We start from the raw sequence: 21,997 nt of genomic DNA, 5'->3' as shown, positions 1-21,997 counted from the left end.
CAACTCACCGGGTTGCAGACCCAGCTCAGACGCCTCCTCAGGACCCGCCTCCTCCGGCCAGCTTCCGCTGATCAGGGCCGCCACGACCGGAACACCTCCCCCTTCCTAAGCTCAGGCCCCGCCCTTTCCTGTCCTGAGCCCGGAAGCGTCTTTGAACCTCGCCTTTCAACCTTCCGGCCTCGTAACTGGCTTAAACCCGTTTTGCACCGGAGTCTTTTCGAAAGGGGAGACTACGTCAGCACGTCTCGGCATGGGACGGTGATTTTCCGGCGTGTTAGAAGAGCTTCCGGCGGGGTCTGGATTTCGCTGTCCTGCATCTGACGTGGTGTTGCCCTCGTAGCTGAGCGAGCTCCGGAGGGGTGCGGAAGAATTCCAGTGTTTGCTGCGATAACCTCATAAGCCCGCCAAGATGGCGATGCAAGCGGCCAAGAGGGCTAACGTGAGTGTCGGGGACTTCTGCCTAGGCGGGGGAGCGCTTCACTGCGTGATCAGAGCATTCTGGGCCCTCCTCTGTCCCCACGCGGGAAGCCCAGACGTTACTGGCCTATCAAAGGGCATTTCATCCTGGCCCCGTCCCTAGGGATATGCTCCTTGAGCCACACTTCCACCCCTGCCCCTTTTGAGAGTTCAGTCGGCTATCCTAGTGTCAGTAATAGTGTTACAGCCTTTGTTGCTTCACCTGCATCTAGGACCTGGCGTCAGGATCTTCTCCTTGGCCTAAACGTCAGTAGTACAGATGAGTCCACAGTAAATAGCTTAATGTTGTTAACAGGCAACCGGAGCCTGGAAGTCTCCCCAGATCATGGAGATCTTTGGATCCTCAAATGTTTCAATTCAGCGATATTTTTGAGTACCTAGTATGTACCAGACTTGAGAGATAGGATACAGTTAATCGATCATATTTATTGAACGCCTACTATGTACCAGATACTAGTCTAGATATTGGAGATACAGCAATGAGTAAAACAAAAAACGCTACTGCTTACATTGTAATATTTAGAGACTGGGATGTATGGAAACCTAAGAAACATTGTCTCTGGAGAAAGAGTAGTCAACGCTAAGATGCTGAGAGGTATACTAAGGTGAAGACATAATTGAATATGGTAAGATGAATACTTTTGTTACCTTTGATGAGAATCATTTCAGTGGATGAAAACTTGATTGCGGTGGGACGAAAAGAAGGTAGAAGTTGAGAAAATGGAGACGGCTCTTTCCACTAGTTTTTGTGTAAATAGGGAGAAGAGAAATTGGAGGTAGTTAAGTGTTTTATTGCTTAAGATGTGTAAGATGTATTTGTATGTCAATGAGAATGATTCAGTAGAGGGGAGAAACTGATGATGTAGGAGAAAGATGGGTTAAGTTCAGGAGTCATTTGGAGTAGATGAGGGGTTGATAGAGTAATGAGAAAGAAAGTGGGTGGGTATGGATGAATGTATATGGAATATAAGGTACTTACCATTAGTTGTGTCTATTTTCTCCAATAAGCAAGAGTGAAGGTTATCTCCTGGACTGGGTAGGGAATAGAGGATAAAGCCCAACCCGGATGTTAGAGGGAGTGGTGACAGGTTTGGCAAAAGAAAAGAAAATGTGATATAGTGTCTCACAGAATGAGAAAGCAGATTTACTAAAGAATTATATTGTGATTGTCTTACAGTGTTTATCGTCTATTTGAACTTAACCTTAAATCTTAAAATCTAGAACTTTATTGTACTTGTTTGTTGACTGTCACCACTACTAGTTTGAGGACAGGGTATTAAGTATGTTATTCTTCCATTTATACAACACTTAGGTTTATGTCTGAAATAGTTGCCAGTTTAATAAATATTGAGCAAATTAATATCTAGTATGTAATTCAGTATGTTAATAAGGAGCACAGGAGTGAAATCCCGATGGGAGATACATATTTGAGAGTCATCGACTTAGTGTGGAAAACGTATGTGGTTAAGACATTAAAGAGAATGCAGAGTTAAGGAGTTAGAGAGTCAGGAAAAGAAGCCTAAAGATAAAACTCTGCGGATGAGCCTATTTTAATGACAAAGACTGAGAAAAACTAGCCAGAGAGGAGGAAGCCAAGGAAATAGGGTGTCAGGAATACTCAAGAAGGTAATAGTCACCAGTGTCAGAAGCCACAGAGAAGTTAAGTATGATGAGAATAGAACACTGCAAGTGAAAGGTCTTAGCGCATAAAAGCAGTTTTCATCAGTGTTGGGGTTGAAGCTAGTGCGGTAGGTTGATGAGTGTCATGAAGTAAAGGACATGAGGCAGTGAGTATAAACTTCCTTTTTTCAGATGCTTGACTGAAAGAAAAGAGAAAAAAAAAAGAGCAAAATAGGATAGTAAGTAGAGAGCTGATAAATTCAGGGAAGGCAAAAAAACCTTGTCTTTTTCCCTTCACTCTGTAATCCTTATACCTCGCCTGGGGTATATATAACGAAGGTGCTCAGTATGTTCGTTGAATGAATGAAGAGGGATCCAAATAACTGTTTTGAGTTGTGTAACAATTGGCAGTACATAAGCAACTGCTCACCTGGGGAATAAAAGAAGCTAATGCTGAGGGAAAGGCTGTAAATTCAAAGAGATGAGATCATTGATATAACAAGTTCCTTAGAAAACGAGAGAAGGGTCATCAGTGGGAGTCTTACTGTCTAACAAACAGGAACAGTTCCCTTGTTCTTTCCCACACATGTCTGTGGCATTGAGGACTTTTAAACGAGGTTGGAGATCCGTGTTTAACTGTAGTGACTGAAAGCCAGGGTTTTGTAATAGTCCCTTATTAGATCTAACTAACAGTCTTACCTAAAGCCAGTGCCTAATTGCTTTTCTGGAGAGCATGCCATTTTCAGTAATAACATTATAATTCTTATTCTTGGCTTTTTAAAATTATATGTCATTTTTAAATTTGAATTTATTATTTTATGAGAATTTTTTTAATGGTAGCATTCTTGCTGCTGATTATGACAATACATTACTTCTCATTTTAGATTCGACTTCCACCCGAAGTAAATCGGATTTTATATATAAGAAATTTGCCCTACAAAATCACAGCTGAAGAAATGTATGATATATTTGGGAAATACGGACCTATTCGTCAAATCAGAGTGTGAGTCTTACTGAGACTTTTGAAATGTCATTTAAAGAAAATGTGTAAATCTATACTCTCAGAATTATAGCTGACAGCAGGCCTGAGAACCCAGAAACTAATAGACTGAAATCGGGGAGATGCAGTTTTTCTGTAAAGGAAAAGTACCTATGGAGACCCTCATGATCCAGCTCAGTGAGAGCCAAGAATAGCAGTTGTGAAATTATAGAGAGCATGAAGTAGTAATGAATGGTTTGAGAGGAATGAATGGGAAAAGAAAGAACTAACATTTATACATACCTACTATTTGTAAAGAAGTACTGTACTGTGGTTTTCATATTCATTAACTCTAATTTTCTCAGTAGTCTTTACTGTCTCCTTTACTGACTCCAGAATTTCAAAATAAGCTGTGTAAAGGTAGATAAAAGTAAAAATAATTTTCAACTACAGCTTTTTGTTGAAGATTTTAAAATATAGAGTAAAATAATTACACAAATCCAATTTTTAATTTAATCTGAAGTCGAGAGTTCATATCTTCAAATGGTATTTATTGAATACCTACTACATGTCACTTGTCATAGGTGCTTTTATTTGCATCACCAACATTACAGCCCTGTGTGGAGGTGATAGTGTGCTTCACAGGTGAGACTACAAAGGCCCAGAGAGTAAAAGTACCTTTCTAGCTTCACGTAGCTATTTAGTGATTAAAATCTTCTGACTCTAAATTGAAATGTCTACACAGTTCCACAGCCGCTGTCACTTTAACTAGTATAAATGAACCAATTACCTAACAGTCCATCTAGAAGGATGTCTAAGATCTTTATTTTTAGTTGGAATATCTTTTTCATAATAAATTTTCTTCTATGACTAGAGAGCACCTTCTTGGCTTTTAGAAGAACTCTGTGAGATTTGAGGACTCTCCTTTTCAATGATTACTATCCCTCCGAAAAGTAAACCACGAGCTAGAAGTATGTCATCATTGGTACTCAAACGGGGATGAAAATAAAGTGTTACAGACCAGCTGTCGTTTTTAGGAAGTCTCTTTTCATATTTGATAAAAAGCTTTGGACCCTTTCTACAGAAAACACATTTTTGCATGTGATTTCAATGTATACATGGACTCTAGGTTAAGAATGCCTGTTGTAGACATCCAAGAATGGTATACAGAAGATCCCCTGACTTGGGGTCAGGAGACAAGATTCTACTTCAGGCCCTGTTACTAGCCATGTGACCCTAGACAAGTGGCCCTGCTTTCTCCTCACATGTAACATAATCTGAATGGACAGTGCCTTTCAGCTTTTAACACGGGGGCAGCTTGATAAATTTACTAGGTTGCTTGTTAAGACCTAGATTCAGATACTAACTGGGCACTTGCTAGTTATGTGAAACTGGGCAAAATATATTTAGTACTCCTGAGCTTTAGTTACCTATGAAATAGAATCTTTCTAAAAGAATTTCAGTAAGGATCAAATTAGATGGTGCCTGTGAAAGCACTCTGTCATCAAGTATTTCCTTCCCAGTGTACATTAGCCACCCTTTTCTGTGCTCCCATAGCATCTCTTCTAGTTAATACATGGTTTTGTCTGTGTGCTCACTTGTCTCTCCTGCCAGCCTATGATCTCCTCTAGGGCAGATACCATATATTCTTCTCACTTTATGTTGACAGCTCTTGCTGTGCCTGATACATGTTAAGTACCCAGTGCATGTAAGTAAATGAATAATATAGAAATTGATGGTGTGGGTTGCAATTAATTTATGACGATATTACAAAATGTATTAGTAGTACATAATTAAGAGATGCTTGTATCAGTGGAGTTAGAGAATGTTTCAGAAAACCAAGGTGAAATGTGCAGAGTAGCTTAGGGTCTTTTTACTTCTAGTCCCTCCATCTGGGATGGTTTTCACCCAGCTCATCTAATATCTGGCTCCTCATTCTTCAGGTTTGAGCTTCAGTGCCAGAGGTTTTCCTAGACTGCCCTAGCTAAAGTAGCCGCCTGGCCTCCTGTTAGTCTCTGTCCCAGCTCTCTACTTCCTTTATATTTCTCATGAACTATAGTTATTTTGTATTTATTTATATAATGTCTTTATCCTGCTTGAATAAAACTCCTTGAAGGGAAGGATGATGGTCATCTTTTTCACGATTGGATTTCCACTGTCTGTCAGATACAAAGAGCACTATATATATTTGTTGAATAAATTCATAAAAGTTTGGTGTGCAGGAACTTGGGTCTGAGTGTTTAAGTTATAGATTGAGAAACAGATGTTTTTCTGTTCTGTAGCTGCGGTCATGCTCTGTGGCATACTTGGCACCCAGCACTAGGGTGAGCAGCCTTCCCAGTTTGCCCAGGGCTGTGGGGTTTTCTGGGACACGGCTGTTCAGTGCCAAAACCTGGACAGTCTTGGGCAAACCCAGATGATTGGTTACCTTACCTGGCATGTAGGAGACACTCAGTGCTTTGAACTTTTTAAAGCCCTGTCATACTTGTTACATATTTTAATTATTAAAACCACGGGTGAGGTAGGGCAGGTGATACAGCCGACATACATGAAGCAGCTGAAGCTTAGAAATGTTGTTACATGATTAAGTTTTCTTGTTACTAAAAGCTTTTACTACCAATCAAGAAAATAATGTTGACTCAGTGCCTAACACACAGTAGGTACCAAGTACATGTTTTTTGAAATTAAAATTACAATGTAGATCTCGTGATACTGGTTGATAATTAGGGGCTGAGGCCCTTGAGATGGAAAGTCTTTAAAATGAGGTTAGTATCTGTCCCTGTTCTACTTCCTAAGAAGTTGTAAGAGGAAGGGAGATGCTTTTGTTTTGTTTTGTTAGCTTCCTGAAGAAAAGGTATGTGAGATGATTGATAGGAGAAAGCAGATTTCCACCCTTCAAATGCTTATTAGCACTTGCTGTATGTATAGCACTGTGGGAATAAAATAAAAGATAAGACCCTGTTTGCCCTTTAGGAACTTAAAATGTTAAGTTTTTTATGCTTTTCTTCTGAAGGAAAAGCTAGGTAGAATTTTTTGGAAAATCTTTGTGACAGTGTTTTTTTCCTTTGGGTAGTCCCAATTTTCATACCTTAAGCATGCTTGAAAATAGTTAAAAAGTCAAAAGTCCAAAAGTTGTTAGACTATTTGCAGAGAGTAAAGAATGTTGTAAAATTCTTCATCAAGCCATGGAGCCTGACAGAGCTTTCAGTGACACTGGCACCCTCCAGCCACCCCAGCACCGCATTCCTGTCCCATCGCCTTTTACAGGAAGCACAAACTCTGACCAGGGCCCAAGACTGTAGTCTTATCCAGATCAAATCTAGGCAGATGCCTCCCCTTCCAGTGAGCCCCCTGCCTTTCCTTGACCCTATGCAGGGACTATGGCAGTTAATAAACCTCATTCCACAGTTGCACTGGGTGGCTGGATCACAGATGGAAGCAAGGGGTCCGTCTGTAGCTCATTGGAGCATAAGCTGAATGGGACCTCTGCCTGCTGTCCCTACTCACAGGCACATGGCCATCTGTCACCTGCAGTTTGTTGCTCCTCACACCTCCCCTAACGGGAGCTGGTGAGGTAGGGACAGGAGATGGCAAGAAGCAGCCCCGTATCTCTGAGCGAGATCCAACTGCCACTTCTAGCCACCTTCCAGCATTCTGCTCTGGCTCACCGGTAACCCCATCTACAAGCACACTTCAGCCCAAGTCTCTATAGAAACCTAACCCTTTCCCTTAGCTACATAGGGTTGTGTAACTTATGAAAGTGCAGATACTAAAAGTGAATGTGTGAAAGTTGGGAGTTGACTGTATTGTGTTTTAAAAAGGCAAAGAATCTTCTAAGAAAAGTGGAGGAAACTACATTAACTCTCTCTTTGCACTGGAGGACATCCCTTCCTAGCCATAAAGGGTGGTGGTTGGCTGTTTTCCTGTGTATCACTTGTAATTTTGCTGTCTTCTTGGTAGAGGCTTTTCTCCTACCCTACTTTCCTCTGCAGACACAAAATCAGTTTTATTTTTATGGATCTGATACATACATACATCTGATACCCAGAAACATCAGTTTCCTATGTTGATGGGGATGGTCTTGTCTTTAAGAATTGGAACTAAAATTAGAGTGAGGGAGAAAATCAAAATCTTTAGAAACAAGGGACTAGTGTGGCAAATAACTGGAGCATTCGTTCTGTTGCATGAATGCACAGGAAGAAAAACCCCATCCTAGACATTGCTGACTAATAAGAGCCATCACTCCTAAGTACTGCACTTTCCAGTGTAAGACTGAAAATTGACTGTGAGAAGTAGGAAAGACTAAAACAGTGAGCATGAAGACTCTGAGAGTTCCAAGCTAGTTATTTGCTGCTATTGCTTTAGTAGGTATGTCAGTATTCTTGATATAACAATAAGTTTAACCTGAGGTTTTTGACTTAAAAACAAAAATTACCTAATTCAAGAAATTACAGGCTTATCTAGCATACCTGTCCATAATATCTATTTCTTCTGATGCTTTTCAGGTAAATGTGTATTTTAATTAAGTCCAATTCAACTCTGTAGGGGGAACACACCGGAAACTAGAGGAACAGCTTACGTAGTCTATGAAGACATCTTCGATGCCAAGAATGCGTGTGATCACCTGTCAGGATTCAATGTTTGTAACAGATACCTCGTGGTTTTGTACTATAATGCCAACAGGGTAAGTATACCCACGGTTCTCATTGTGTGGGGAGACCCTGTAAGAGTTGTGGAGAACTGTACCATTAGGAGAGATGAGCACTGAGTTCCTTTCTAGCTAGTGCTATTGGTGAAATGCATTTGACTGTAGATTGGTAACTGGTTAACTTTGGTGCCTACTACATTTTTAGGCATTTCAGAAAATGGACACAAAGAAGAAGGAAGAACAGTTGAAGCTTCTCAAGGAGAAATATGGCATCAACACAGATCCACCAAAGTAAACGTTTTCTTTCTACATTTTCATTTTGGACTAAAATCCACAAATGACCACTAACACCCTTTTTTTGTTTTTAATTAATACTGAATATTGTGATTTCTTACTTCAGATTCAAAATGACTTGCTTGAAACTTTGATATATGTTAGGATATATTATGTTAATAAACTTGTAACTTTTTGTAAAACATGTCAGTGTTTTCTCTTGAAATTTCCCCTCCTATATTACAGGAGAAAAAAATAATAAAATAGCAGTTGAACCATAGCAAGAATTGTTGGTTGGAAGGTGGTCCTAGAGGCTGAGCTTCTTAAGGGCGGGGGGAACCTTTTGATATTCTTAGTGTCTCCAGTGTCCAGTCCATTGCTTAGCCATCAGAGGAACTTGTTAGAATATTATTATTTATAAATGTCTATTAATAATAAAATCTCTGTAACAACTCAGTAAAGGTAAGTATCTCCATTTTGCAGACAAGGAAACCAAAGTTTATCATGTTGGATAAATGAATAAAATGTTTACATAAAAGTTGCTTTTCAACATCAACTTGTTATTAGCCACGTGAGTACATTTGAATAGTACTTGCTTTACAGTTAACAAAACACGTTTGTCAGTATGGGTACCCTTGTCATTAGAGGTGTATTTTAGAAATGGTCATTCAGATGATACCACTGTTAGAAATGTGAGAGCTAGCTGCTTGGGGGGTGGTATTGGTTGCTGCATGTCTAAGATGTATTTATGTAGTCTTTCCCTTTAATTAATAAATGTCTGTGTATATTTTGGACCTTAGCTTATAGTATATCTTTGCTATAAATAAATTACTTAATGCTTATTCTTATAATCACAAACTCCCATGGCATGGAAATAGTGTGGTTATTACCATGTTTGTCATAGCTCGGCAGCTTGGAGGAGATAGCTGTAATTTTCTTTTTATGGTTTAGGCATGGGCCAAATGGAAAAACATGGACTAATTGTTTTGTATATAACTATAACCCAAAATCAATTTGAAAGGTACAAGCAGTGAATCATTTAAATGGACAAAGCCTATTCTACTTTTAAATTTAGCTTTGAAATCTATCATTACTTCAAGAAAATGGGCTATTTTATACTTTTTGTACTGTCTTCACAAAGCCTACTATTGAAAATGAAGAAATAATTGTCTTATTTATTAATTATGTCTGAGTGCTTTTTGAAAGCACTGTAAAAAGAGCAGAAGGAGTCATTTCTAAGAAGAGCAGGCATATGACAAAGCCACAGCTGTAATTTTCTTGTGACTGCTTTTATGAGTTCCTTATTAGTTTTTGTAATGCACAGTGTACTTTTAGGTATTTAGAAATGTAAAAAGAATTTTCTAAAAGACCTTTTTGTAAGGGAAAACAAATTAGACTTACTTATAGTGTGATTTGTCTTAAGTGGCAGACTGACTTGCCTCTAGTATAGTTGTTTCAAATTAATAACAAGGGGCAATTCCTTCTATTGGCAGTTACAGCTGACCCATCATTTGGATTAATAAATACATATCTTTTAGGTGAATTTCATGACCTAAAGTTAAGACTTTAAAAAATGCCCTCTAGTTGTTCAGAAATGTTGTAGCCTGTCCCAGTTAGGTTACAAGAACTTTAAAGCAGTGGACAAATACTGAGCCTTTCCTCTGTGCCACGTCTGTGGGTACTAATGCTAAGGACACAGTTACAACTGGTCCTCTGCACCAGGCATTAAAGGGTCAGTTTCCCAAACTGCTTTTAAGAGAACAGGGAATGATTGTGGCCGTGTGTATGTATGTGCATACACATGTGTGCCAGAACTGCTTTACATTCATCTAGGTTAAACTGCAAGTTTCTAAGAAGGGTTTTGTATGAACGGAGAATTCATTGACCAAAATTTGAAAACGAGTGACAGGACATATATCTCATAATCACTCTCTTACTTAACAACTTTCAGTGGCTCCCATAGGACAATGCCCAAAATCTTGTCATACTGCATAATAATTTTCTGCATTACCTTTTAAGAATGTCAGTAAAGCAGGGCCTGCAAAGCCTAGCATTATAGCCTCTTCAGGTGCTAGCTGGTAGGTATTTACTTTTTTCCCCCTCTTCTTAGTATCTCTTATTACCACCTTAGCTGTAAACTCTAGACGGAGATCTTTTCTATGACTCCATAATGAGCACCTGAAATGGTCCTTAGTGCTATTTTTAGTTATCCTATTGGTATCACAGCAGAAAACATGACTTGTCTTTTTTATTTTTTTTGTGACTGTCTTTTATACAGGCTGAGTTCTGAGAAATTATCAGACTTTTGTATCACTGAGGATAGCTAGGAACCAAGATACTCTGAACGAAACTCCCCAGAAAGGAATAAATATAAAAGCACCCTGTGGTCTTACCATAGAGGTGGGCACAGGGACTGATGATTAAAAGCACAGCAGCCCCTTTCTCATTTGACTTTCTCCGTCTTACAGCACTGCCTCTTCATTAACTCAGTTCTCAGCAGAGAAACAGCCAGGACTTCTTGGAGACAAAAGAGATAGATAAACTAGCCAAGATAATGGGGCCCCATATTGTATATATGACATCATGTGACATGCTATCAATGAGTCTATGAAGGAACCTAACAGTACCTATTACCAGTCCCTTCCTTCTTATTCTTGAAACAATTCCAAGTCATCACTGATAGAACAACCCTGACAATGGCCAAGAGCTTTTCTCACTTGTGCCAACTAAAAGAAAAATCTTAGCCACACTGCCGCAGGCTCCTCTGACATACACATAACCCATATCAATAAACGGGCTGATTTTAAAACCCGACTGAAAATTCCTGTGAGTTACAGTAAATGTAGATGAAAGTAAGCAGTATATGTAGAAACAAGTTCAGAATCATAGATTCTTCTCAGAAGTAATTCCACAATGTAAAGTTAGAGCAAATCTAGATGAAAGTAAGCACACATTTCTTTTCAGAAGTAACTTCCCAAAGTGAGTTAGTGTATGGCTCAAAACCTTCATTTGTTTAGATGCACAAAGTGTACTTCTCCAAGAGGGGAATTCATCCCTCTTACTCTTAAGTCCAAATTTCATGATCGATCACCATAAGTGCTCACATGCCACATTTGATTGCTAAGCTATGGGATTTGAACACAATATATTCCTTCAGTTAAATTCAGAATTGTGAGATGAGTGGCAAGTAATACCTACCTTATAGGGCTGCTTAGAGGGTTGGTGGTAATTTTATTTAAAAATTAGAAATAAATTAGAAGAAATCAAAAATAGAACAAGGCCCAGCATGTACAGTGGGTACATCAGAGCTACAGGTGTCCACTGTTTTTCTAAAGTTCCTTCACACCACTTCACTTTTAGGAAAGACCTTCATGAGTACCTGTTTTTGCTACACAGAAGAAATCTGGAGAGGATTTTTGCTTTTATGAAAAAAGGTGAAAAGTGAAAATACTGTTTAGAGCCTTTTATAGAGGCAGCATGAAGCCGGAGCAGTGAGACTGTCACCACCAACCTCCATCCCCTGGAACTACACTTAACACCTCAGCATTAACCGTCATAGCTTTAAACTGTGTTGTCTGTGAGCATCTGTGCTTTTATCTGAATTTACTTTGTGCATCCTAGCAAGATGTGTCCTAAAGTAATTGCTTCTTCACTTTACACCATTTCAGCTTATGAAAGGTTTCATAGGAACATTCTACTTTCTACTTTCGGAAAGCGGGAGAAACCTGTATTGTATTATCACTCTCCTGGCTACTCCTTTCCACTGTTTTTTTCCAAGGGCAACGGGTTTGTGTGGTCCTTAAAGCACTTCCTACCTTCAATAAGGAGGGACAGGAATTTGTCAAGCATAGAGCCTTTATTTTACATATCATTTCCAAAGAGGACATTGTTTAAGTCAGCAGAATTTCCGAGAGAGAAAGTGACGGCAAAGGTAACTGGCTCAAGTCCCTCTGTGTACACCAAGTACATTTCATGTCTGAGCACCTTGTGTGTCTGGCTTAAGTAAAGGTAAGGCAGTGTAGATTGTGCGAACAAGAAATCTGTGTTCTGTGATCAGAATGGCTACTACATGCATCACGCAAAATGCACAACCTGAAACATTTCAATCTGCAACCAAAGTTTCCTCAAGCAAAGATGTGCGTGGACAATGATGGAACACATACAGAGCCTTGGGCTGAGAGAATGGATAATGCTGTGGGGCAGTGAGGTTAGCACACTGATCAAGAGCCCCAAGCAGGAGGAGCCGTCCCAGTGGCAGAGCAGGCTAGGAGGGTGAGCAGCAGCCGTCTCCAGCCACCTTGAGTTCCTGCCTTCACTCTAAGTTGAGCAGCTCCACGTCAAAGATGAGGGTGGCATTGGGAGGGATGACACCAGGGTGGCCCGTGGCTCCATACGCCACATCAGGGGTGCAGGTCAGCTTCGCCCTCTGCCCCAAGCTCATCTAGCAGGGATAGGGGCAGATGGGGAGAGGAGAAAGAGGACCCAGCTTGATTTAAAAGAAAAAAGTAAGATAACTATGGCATTTTCCCAAACCATCCTCATAATAACTCTGAAGATCTGAGATGCATTTTATATGTGGCACACTGAAATGATGCTAAAAGCTGTAACAAATGCAGATTCTGCCTTAGACTAGCAGAGACTTGACTGCGGGACAGTAACTTCTACAAAGTTGTCTCAAATTCATTCATCCAGCAAATTTTGCTGGTTATTCAATTGGCGTATGGCCCAAAGACTTCTATTTGTTCATAATTGTTCCTCACCTTCCAAAGAAGCCTAAGGACAGTGTATAAAGCACACGTACATGTATATACTCAAGTAGGTAACAAGAGCAGCTCATTAGAGAGGTTTAGAGATTATAGGCCACAGCGAGGACCATCATATGCCTTCATGGATCAAGGAAGAAGAGTTTGAACTAGGGCTTATCACAGCAGTCCTCAAGAACCCATCTGGCATTAGTGGGACAATTGGTGAAATTTGAACAATCCATTTAAAAATTTTGAATAACCAATTCAAAGATTTGAACTGATTGGTTAATAGTATTGTATCAATATTAATGTCCTGGTTTTGATCATTGTACTATGGTTGTGTAAAACATTCACATTTGGGGAAGCTGGAGAAAGAGTACATGGGAACACTACTATGTCTGCAATGTTTTTGCAAGTCTGAAGTTGTTGTTGCTGTTTTTTAAGTTTTAAAAAAGATACACTTTGGCCTACCCCACCCCAACTCTTCTGCTGCCTCAGTCCCGAACAGCTGGTAGCTCACAGGCTTGCTTAGAACTAGCTAGGGAGATGTGCTTGGGATGAGAGCCCCCAGTGACACAAAGGAATCATGCTGGTAATCAAAGGGGTGGGGACACAAGGCCAGGACTGAAACTAAGTGGCATCACCATGCCCTAGCAGTAGAGTCAAAGTAGTAGTGGTCTGTGATAGGGTGAGGGGGGTGGTGGGCCGAGTGCTGAGTCCAGGCCCTCAGCGCCTCAAATCCCCCTTAACAAGGATCCTCATCCTACCTGGGCTGCACCCTCTTCAAAACCTTTGATGACTTCCTGTTTGCCAATTCTGAACTTGAAAGGTTTGTTTCTGTCTCTGGATGAATCGAATTTCTTTCCATTTTGGAGCATTCCTGTGAAAGCAGAGATAGGGTGGAAAAGAGCTGTGGTTATGAGTTAACTCCCAAAACAGGTTCAACATGTCAGAAATGGAACTCCCATTGTGCACAAACCTGCTCGTTTTCCCATCCTCCCCATCCATCCTATTGGCCAAATGAGAAAGCTGGATACTTTCACATACAGCCTATCACCAAGTCCTATATGTCTTTGGAGTTCAACTATTTTGTCCATTTATTTTGGGGGGGGGGGATGTGGGGGAAGGTAATTAGGTTTATTTATTTTTAGAGGAGGTACTGGGGATTGAACCCAGGACCTTGTGCATGCTAAGCATGTGCTCTACTACTTGAGCTATACTCTCCCCTCCTATTTTCTCCATTTCTATTACCACCACCCTGAGGCCTCATCAAGCCATCATGTCTCACCTGTGTACAGGAACCACCTCTACCTGGTCTTTTTGCTCTGCTCTTACTCCTCCATTCCATTCTCCACACTGCACCCAGAATGTTTGGTTTTTTGGTTTTGTTTTTTTTTTAAACACATACCTGATCATATTACTCCCTTGCTTAAAATGCTTCAGTAACTCCCCATGGCAGAATCCAAACACCTACCTTGTATCCAGGCACTTCAAGATCTGGCTACTGTCTGCCTGATAAGCTTCTCTCTGCCCTCCCCTTTTTTTCCTTTCCCTGTCCTATTCAGGTCACACCTTTCTCAAATACTTCTGCAGGTTACAACTTTTCTCATACCACTTCCTTTAGCCTGAAGGTCTGTTTTCCCAGGCATTTCAATCTCAGATTGAGTTTGAAACCTAGTTTTCCCAAGGTTTCCCCAACATGCAAAATGCAAAGGTCGTATGATCCTTTACTGCAGTGAACAGAATAAAGTGACCTAGCCAGTCAGTAGTGGCCTCCAGACCCCATTCAAAAGGGCTGTTTGAACCCAGATCACCCCGAGTTGTCTTCAGCAGTTGGGAACATCTCTCAGCCTCCAGCCACAGATACCTTGTCATTCCTGATGTACATGTGTTGTCTCAATCCCACTGCCAAAACCCAAGAGCTGCTCTATTTCAATTCTAATTGGTGTCTCTAGCTTAAAGAGCAGACCTGTAAATGATGCTATTCACTTCTTATGGCCCATGCACCACAACAGAAGGAAATTTGGGACCAGAAAAAGGCCTGGTCTGTAAATTCAGAGACTAGATTCTGACTTCACTCTGGCACTAACTCATTGTGTGAAGTTAGGCAAATCACGTCCCTTATAGCCTCAGATTTGCCACATTTAACATGAGAAGTCTGGGCCTGCTTAGCGTCTGAGCATCTGTGATTCCACTTCGTAATTCCTACAACTTAAATGTATACAAGAGACATTCTTATTTACCTACTTTTGGGGCAGAATAAATTGGGCTCTTGCCCTGAGTACTAAATCAGGCAAGGGAGAAAACCCTATGGCTACATGAAGATACACACAGATGGATACTTCTGTATCAAATATGGGAGATCAAATACAAACTCACGCATACACACAGGTTGCTAAGATATTCAGAGATGCGCATGCATGCTCACGTGCACTTATGCACACGCACTCAGAAAACCCCGATGGCCAAACAGATGCTACGAAAATATTTAGATACACAGATATACTAACATTCACAGACACACACTTGTACAAATATACATATGGATATGCACACAAACACACTCACTCACACATTCACACAAACCATTTAAAGATTAGCTTTCTCATTCTCCAATTTCTTCAGGTTTCAGATGACTTAATCTACTTCAGACTATATACAGTTATCTACTGCTGCAGGTTCAGCCAAAACCATGCAGTCCAGAAACACACCCAAAGATATATGGTGACCTGATTTGCAAAGGTGCCACTGCAATGCAATGGATAAAGGATGATTTTTTTTTTCTTTAATGAATGTTGCTGTATCAGCTATATATGCCTATGGGGAAAAAATGAACCTATCCCTCCTGTCTCACCTACACATAAAAAAAATCAATTCCAGATGAATCACAGACCTAAATATGAAAGATAAAATAATAAAGCCTCTATAAAATACTAAACAGAATAATATCTTCCTGACCTAGGAATAGATAAAGATTTCTGAACTGAACACAAAAGTACTAACTATAAAAGAAAAGATTGATATGTAGGACTTCATTAAAATTAAGAATTTCTGTTCAAAAGATGCCAATAAGAGTAAAAAGGCAAGCCATAGCATGGGAGATGTTTGGAATAGGTGTAACCAATGAAAGACTCATATCCAGAATACATAATAAACTCCTACAAATCAGTAAGAAAAAGACAGACAACCTAATTTTTTTTTTAAGTGGACAAAATTTGGGCATACTCAAGAGGCTAACCGGATGGCCAGTAAGCACATGAAAAGGTACTCAACTTCATTAATCATCAGGGCAGTGCAAATCAAAACCACAATGAGATACCCTGAGCACCCACCAGAGTGGGCCAGAAACCTGACAATACCAAGTGTTGATGAGGCTGTAGGAGAACTGGCACTGTCGTACATTGCTGGTGGCAGTGGAAATTGGAAGGCTGAGAACAGAGAGAACCCTGTGCCCCAGCAATTCCACTCCTGGGTATAAAGCCAACCAAAATGTATACATATGTGCACCAAAAGATATCTACAAGACTGTTCAAAGCAACACTACTCCTAATAGCTAAAATCCAGCAGCAACCCAAATGTTCACCAACTGCAGAGAGGATAAACTATATACTCAAACAATGACTTGTACAGGAATAAAAAAGAGCAGCAAACTACTCCGGATAAATCTCACAGGTATAAAAAGTGAAGTAAGTAATATAATGAGTGAAATAAGCCAAATCCAAAAGATTACATACTCTACGATTCCATTTATATGAAGTGCAAAAGTAGGCAAAACTAATGCATAGGGACAAAACATTAGAAGGCTGGTTCCCTTTAGGGAGGTGTAATGCCTAGGAGGAGGCATGAGGGAGACTCCTGGGGGTGCTGGAAATGTCTATGATGATCTAAAGGATGGTTATATAAGTGTGATCACTTTTGAAAAATTTCACTGAACTGCAAATCTTAGAGTTATGTTCTCTACTGTATTTACATTTAATTTAAAAGTTTAGCAAAAAATCCCATACAGTCTCCTGTTAGGTTTGATAAGACAGTCCCTCCCCAGACCAGAGCCACTCATGGCTGATGTCAGTGTTTAATGCACATTGCCTTCTGTATTGTGAAAACTCTTTTCAAAAGGATGTTGTGGTTTCAGTAACTTGATAAGTACTGGTCTGTCTGCAACATGTAGAACAGATAAATCAATTACACAGGTCAGAGGCCCCAGAAGACTCATGGTAATTAGGCCACATCACCGGGAGATAAAACACAGCTCTAGCCCGCTGACGTCAGCGACTGGCAACACAGCTATTGAGAAATACCCACACCGTCTGCCTAGAATTAACCTGGCACTTCACCCTGGCCCAGAGAATTGCTAAAAATGGCCCCATCTGAATATGTCCTAGGAATTAAACTGGCCTTGCTTTCTGCTAAGTGGCTGTCACCAGGTTTGCCACATTGGGAAGCAAGTCACAAGGCAGAACACTCACCCACCTTGGAACAAACACCTGCTCATGATCTTCCTGCCAGCCGTCCTCAGGAATTTCATCTAGAATGTTCCTCAGCCCACCTGGCCTTCCAATCCAGATCACCCCAGGGGGCTGAGCAGAGATGTGGGGCCCCCCTCTGGCTCCCACAGCACCTTGAGGCAAGCACTGCCATCACCCATCCCTCACATGGCGTCAGAGCCTCTGGTTGACTTGTCTGCCTTTCTCCAACCCCCACAGCCCCAGTGAAGGTAGGGATTCTTGTGTGTGTGTGTGCGCGCGCAGCATGTGTCCAGTGCCTAGAACAGAATCTTGCACACAATAGGTGCTCAATAGCAATAGGCTGAATTGAATAGTCTATTTCTGAAAAAAGAAAGGAAATTCTAAGGAAGCCAAATTCCTCTTCTAGAATAAATACTGTTGGATGAAAAGGGAGTCTATAGGGAGGGTCAGGGCTCTCAGAGCTGTAAGAGGAATTTCCAAGTACTAGACAGAACCAGGAGGGCCAGGGCTCCACCCCGCCTGCAACAGACAAAAGGGGAGTGGAGGTGGCTGGCTCAGTTAGAGGCTAGCACCATGATGGCTCTTGCTGGTGTAAGTGGGAAGGGGTTAACCTTGTAAGCCCCCTTTCTCATCCCCTCAAGGCTGACTGGGAGGAATGGGAGGGACAGCTGGTCAGAAGGAGACTTGTCTGCCTTAGGCCTTGGGCCTGATCCAGCAGGGAAGATACCACTGGAGAGGAGTGTCAGAGGAGAGACCTGCCTGGGGAGGAGCAGGTCTGGATGAGGGCTAAGGGAGCGAGGCCTACCTGTGTAGTGCACCACACACGTCTGGCCCTTCTTGGGGAATGTCCTTCCTGCAAGGAGACATTAGGGCAGATGAATGAACAGCATACAGGAAAAAGTCGCCTGGGACATTTCAGGTGTGATGTGACCAAGACCTATGACCCAAATTCCTCTCCATACCATGGAGATGCCCATGGCTCCAGGTCTGGCTCTTGCTTTGTATGAACCAGATTAGTCACTTCACCTCTCAGTCCTTGATTTGAATTTTATTCCCTTGGGTTCCTCAACTCCACTCTCTGCTGGTTCTTTTCATTTCTTTGATTGCTCTTTTTACTTCCCTTCATCAATTCCATGAGCATTTCTGACAGCCTGCTCTCTGCCAGGCCTGGACTAGATTCCAGAGACACAGAGCAATATATGAACTCATGAAGTTAGGGACACAGACACATAAATAATAGACTATAATGCAGGGTGATGACTGCGCTCAAGAATGAATAAATACAATCATTCACAAATGTTTACTGCATAACTACTACATGCAAGACCTGGGCCTGATCTCAGGATACACCAGTAAATCATACAGACAAGATCCCTACTCTTTTGGAGTTTACATTCTAATGGAGGGAAACAAACAATACTCAAATAAACGAGACAACATAGATAGTGATAAGTTCTCTAAAGAAAATAAACAGAATGATGAATTAGGCAGAGATTTAGTGGGATAGGCCATTTTAGAATGGGTGGTCCGGGGCAGCCTCTCAGAGAAGATGACATTTGAGCTGAGATTTGAATGATGAGCAATGTGCTGGGAAAAGCACTGCAGGAAGAGGGAGCAGCAAGTGCACAAACCACGAGGCAGGAATGGATCAGTGCATTTGCAAAACAGAAAGGAGCCTAGAAGACTGGAAAGATGGAAGAAGGTGGAGACAAGTGGGAAAGAGCCAGATCATACAAGGCCTTGCAGAGCTGGGTTTAATTCTAAGTGGAACAGGAAGCCACTAGAGGGTTTTAAGCAAGACAATGACATAATCTGAATTAAGATTTTATAAGATCACTCTGGCTGCTATATGTAGGATGGACAGTTAGGCGCCTGTTGCAATAACCCAGACAGAAAATCAATGATGGCTTGAATTAACGTGGTTGGCAGCAGAGAAGAGAGTAAAATAGATGGGAGATATATTTTGGCATCAGAGCTGACAAGGCATGCTAATGGCTTGGAGATGGGATCCAGGATAGGGTGAAGGAGAAAACAAGCACGATGCTTGGGTTTTACATCTGGGCGACAAGAAGGATGGAGGAGCTAATTCCTGAGATGGGGAGGACTGAGGAGGAACAGATTTGTGTGGGTGGCAATCTTAAGATGCCTATTAGACATCTGAGTTTATATTGCAAATAGGCAGAGGGAAAGTCTGCGCTGGAGGTATAAATTTGGGTGGGATTTAAAGCCATGGGGCTGGATAAAAAAAGCCTTGGGAGGGCTAACAGCTGAGCCAATATTTAGATGGGGGCCCAGAGGAGGGAGCAACTGACAGAGTGTCAGGTAAAGTATCTGAGAGGAGACAATGGTTAAACTGAGTCTTAAAAGATGAGTAGTTTGCCAGAGGAAGTAAAGGAGATAATCTGGGAAGAGTGAGCCACATGTTCAAAGGCCTCAAGTTGAGCAGTAGTGGGAGCCCATCTGGTTCCCTGCTGTAACCCCAGGGCCTAGCACACAGTATATGTTCAATAAATATTTGCTGAATGACTGGTGTATTTAACAACTTGCAGACAGCTCAATAAAACCAGAGGAAAAGTTGGTGGTGGGGGTTGGGACTGGTAGAGATCAGGCTCTAGTGTGAAAGGTAACAGGAGGCTATATCACTGTCTGCCTAGAGAAAGAGATGGAAGATTCATTAAAACATTTTATGCCTAGCGAGGGGCATGGTCAAATATGCACTTTAAAGAATCCTCAGACTGTTATGGGGAAAACAGTGGGGGTGAGGTGGGAGGCCAGATGCAAGGCCAGGGGCTGAGACTGGAGGTGAGGAGACCAGTTTAGAGACTGCAGAAATCCCAGTGAGAGATGACGATGGCCTGAACTAGAGCAGGGACTGAGGAGATGGAGCCTTAGAGATACTCAGCAAGAGAACTTGGCAGGATTTGGTGTGGGTCCAGTCAAGACAGTCATCCTGAATACAACAGCATAGTTGTTGAAATATTAATTGGTACATCCCCCTTCTGGGATACAGCACGGTAGCTGGCCCTTTTGTGCTTCCTTGACTCAGAGGTTTAGACTGACCTAAAAACAGAAGGCCAAAGCTCCTTCAGGCTTTCCCTAAATATCTGATCCCCTTCAAGAGAAAATGCCCCTTGTCCTTAGAAAAGATGAAGAAACTCTAAAGGCTTCTGTGAACCAGAGAAGGGAGAAGAGGCCTCCAGGCCTCCGGCAGAACTCTATGGCAGTGCCCTGGGGTGGGTGACAAGGCCTCAGGGAGATGTTTCCTGGGACCCAGAACCATGGTTCCCAGCATGGAAAAAGAAGCCTATACCTCCTGGGTGATCCAAGGCTGTGGCTGGGGCTTCTAGAGACCAGTGCTTTTCTTTAAGGAGGGTGGCCTGGAACCAAAAATCCCCCCAATTTCCTGTGGGGGGTGTCAATAATGTCTGACATGCAGTTTGCCTGTCAAATTCTGCAGAAATGGGGGCTCCAGTCTGAATTACTGTTGATTCAAGAAATAAAGAAATAGCTACTCCTTGCACATCCAGATTCAGTTACACAAGGGTAACGCCTGTAATATCTGGCTTGGGAAAGTGAGTGGTGCCAATCCTGAGGCAGGAAACAGGGAACACAGAGGAGCGCTTGAGAGTGGGGAAGCAGAGGAGCATGAGTTCTGTTTTGGACTTGCTGACTTTGAGGGATCCGTGGGATGTCCAGGTAGAGGTTGAGCAGAAGCTGGATAAATGGACCACCGTGAACTCAGATTGGAGGTCTGGGCTGGAGGCTTAAGTTTGGAGGCCATCGGTTTGAAGCCCATAATGAAAGTCATGGGAGTGGACAGGATGGCCGGAGAAGCTGAGTGGGGCAGGAAGGATAAAGCAAGATGCGGAGGCAGGAGAGGGTGTTCTCCCTTTCCAGACTGGCTCTGTCCTTACAGCGTCTCACCGCCCAGATCGCAGAGGGCTGCCAGACAAGAGGCCCGGCGGCAAGCGCGTTAGAAGGGGGCTGCCCCGAGCAGAAGAGACCCCAAAGCATGTCGTTTCCCCTGTTTCCAGAGCTCACCCAGCAGGGCAGGGAAGCGGAGCAGTAGCGGAAACCTGGGAAATCAGCAGTAGTAGGTAACCGAGTGGTTCCAGCCGCGGCAGTAGCAGCCAGAGGCCCCCGGGGCGGTGGCGGGCCGCAGACCCCAGCCTCCCGGCCGCCGCCTTCTTTCCTCTAGGTGAGCAGGAGAGGAAAGGGATGGCGAAGGATGTCTGCTAGATCCCCAACAATCCCGTCTGGGCTTTTCTCCCGCCGCCCCCATCCTAGGCCCGCTCCCCCTTCGGCACCCTCCGCGCCACCTCGTTATCGGACCCCCGCCCGCCGGGCTCCGCCCCGAGACCCCTCCTCCTCCCCCAGCTCCGCCACCCGGTACCGTCTCCCGGAGAGATGGTCTCGATCTCCACGCCCATCGCGGTCCCACTGGCCCCGCCTCCGAGGGTCCCCGCTGTTGCCCTGACCCCGGCTCAGCTCCGGCCCTGGCCCGCTGGCGTTCCTGCTTGCCTCCCCGCCGCCACTGCAGAGTCGGAGGAGGTGCGGCTGGAGTCGGGACCTGCGCGGGGAGGGGCCACCGGGAAGGGGGCGGCGGGGCGGAGCGGCGCGGAAAGGTGGGGTCGACCGGGGCGGGGCCCGCGGGAAGGGACCCTGACGCGGCTGCTCTGGAGCTTGACCAGGCTAAAGATCATTAACCTACTGACTGGGAAGGAAGGTGAGGGAGGCATGCAGACAAGCGCATTTACCCGCGCACCCACCCACCCATCTGTCCATCCAT

General features: G+C 42.8%; 3 protein-coding genes across 6 annotated transcripts in view; 1 reads left to right on the top strand and 2 right to left on the bottom strand.

Annotated features, from left to right (window-relative positions):
- FAM228B (family with sequence similarity 228 member B) overlaps positions 1 to 73 on the bottom strand; it is a 46,192-nt gene extending 46,119 nt beyond the window's left edge. The window contains exon 1 of the mRNA XM_045511881.2: positions 9 to 73. The gene's annotated coding sequence lies outside the window, so the exon portion shown is untranslated. The remainder of the gene's footprint in view (positions 1 to 8) is intronic.
- Positions 74 to 149: 76 nt separating this feature from the next.
- Positions 150 to 8,202, top strand: SF3B6 (splicing factor 3b subunit 6). The gene is made up of 4 exons (XM_010948580.3): positions 150 to 439; positions 2,982 to 3,100; positions 7,622 to 7,760; positions 7,930 to 8,202. The coding sequence occupies exons 1-4, from the start codon at positions 410 to 412 to the stop codon at positions 8,017 to 8,019; spliced, it is 378 nt and encodes a 125-aa protein (XP_010946882.1). The 5' UTR covers positions 150 to 409; the 3' UTR covers positions 8,020 to 8,202.
- Positions 8,203 to 11,834: 3,632 nt separating this feature from the next.
- FKBP1B (FKBP prolyl isomerase 1B) lies at positions 11,835 to 21,812 on the bottom strand. 4 transcript variants are annotated; one of them, XM_045511890.2, is made up of 5 exons: positions 21,602 to 21,803; positions 21,250 to 21,402; positions 18,014 to 18,061; positions 13,510 to 13,622; positions 11,835 to 12,438 (listed from the first exon to the last, which is right to left on the bottom strand). In XM_045511890.2, exons 4-5 carry the CDS (start codon positions 13,618 to 13,620, stop codon positions 12,310 to 12,312), a joined length of 240 nt encoding a protein of 79 aa, XP_045367846.1. In that variant the 5' UTR covers positions 13,621 to 13,622; positions 18,014 to 18,061; positions 21,250 to 21,402; positions 21,602 to 21,803; the 3' UTR covers positions 11,835 to 12,309. The 4 variants fall into 4 exon arrangements, with proteins under 4 accessions (XP_045367846.1, XP_045367845.1, XP_010946883.1 ...); XM_045511889.2 differs by lacking the exon at positions 21,250 to 21,402 and having other exon boundaries at positions 11,835 to 12,483; positions 21,602 to 21,812; XM_010948581.3 differs by lacking the exon at positions 21,250 to 21,402 and having other exon boundaries at positions 21,602 to 21,802.
- Between the last annotated feature and the right edge of the window lie 185 nt (positions 21,813 to 21,997).

This window comes from Camelus bactrianus, chromosome 15, assembly GCF_048773025.1.
Source record: "Camelus bactrianus isolate YW-2024 breed Bactrian camel chromosome 15, ASM4877302v1, whole genome shotgun sequence".
In the NCBI taxonomy this organism is placed as follows: domain Eukaryota; kingdom Metazoa; phylum Chordata; class Mammalia; order Artiodactyla; family Camelidae; genus Camelus; species Camelus bactrianus.
The sequence above is the reverse complement of the archived record's forward strand: the minus strand, read 5'-3'. Positions and strand labels throughout refer to the sequence as shown.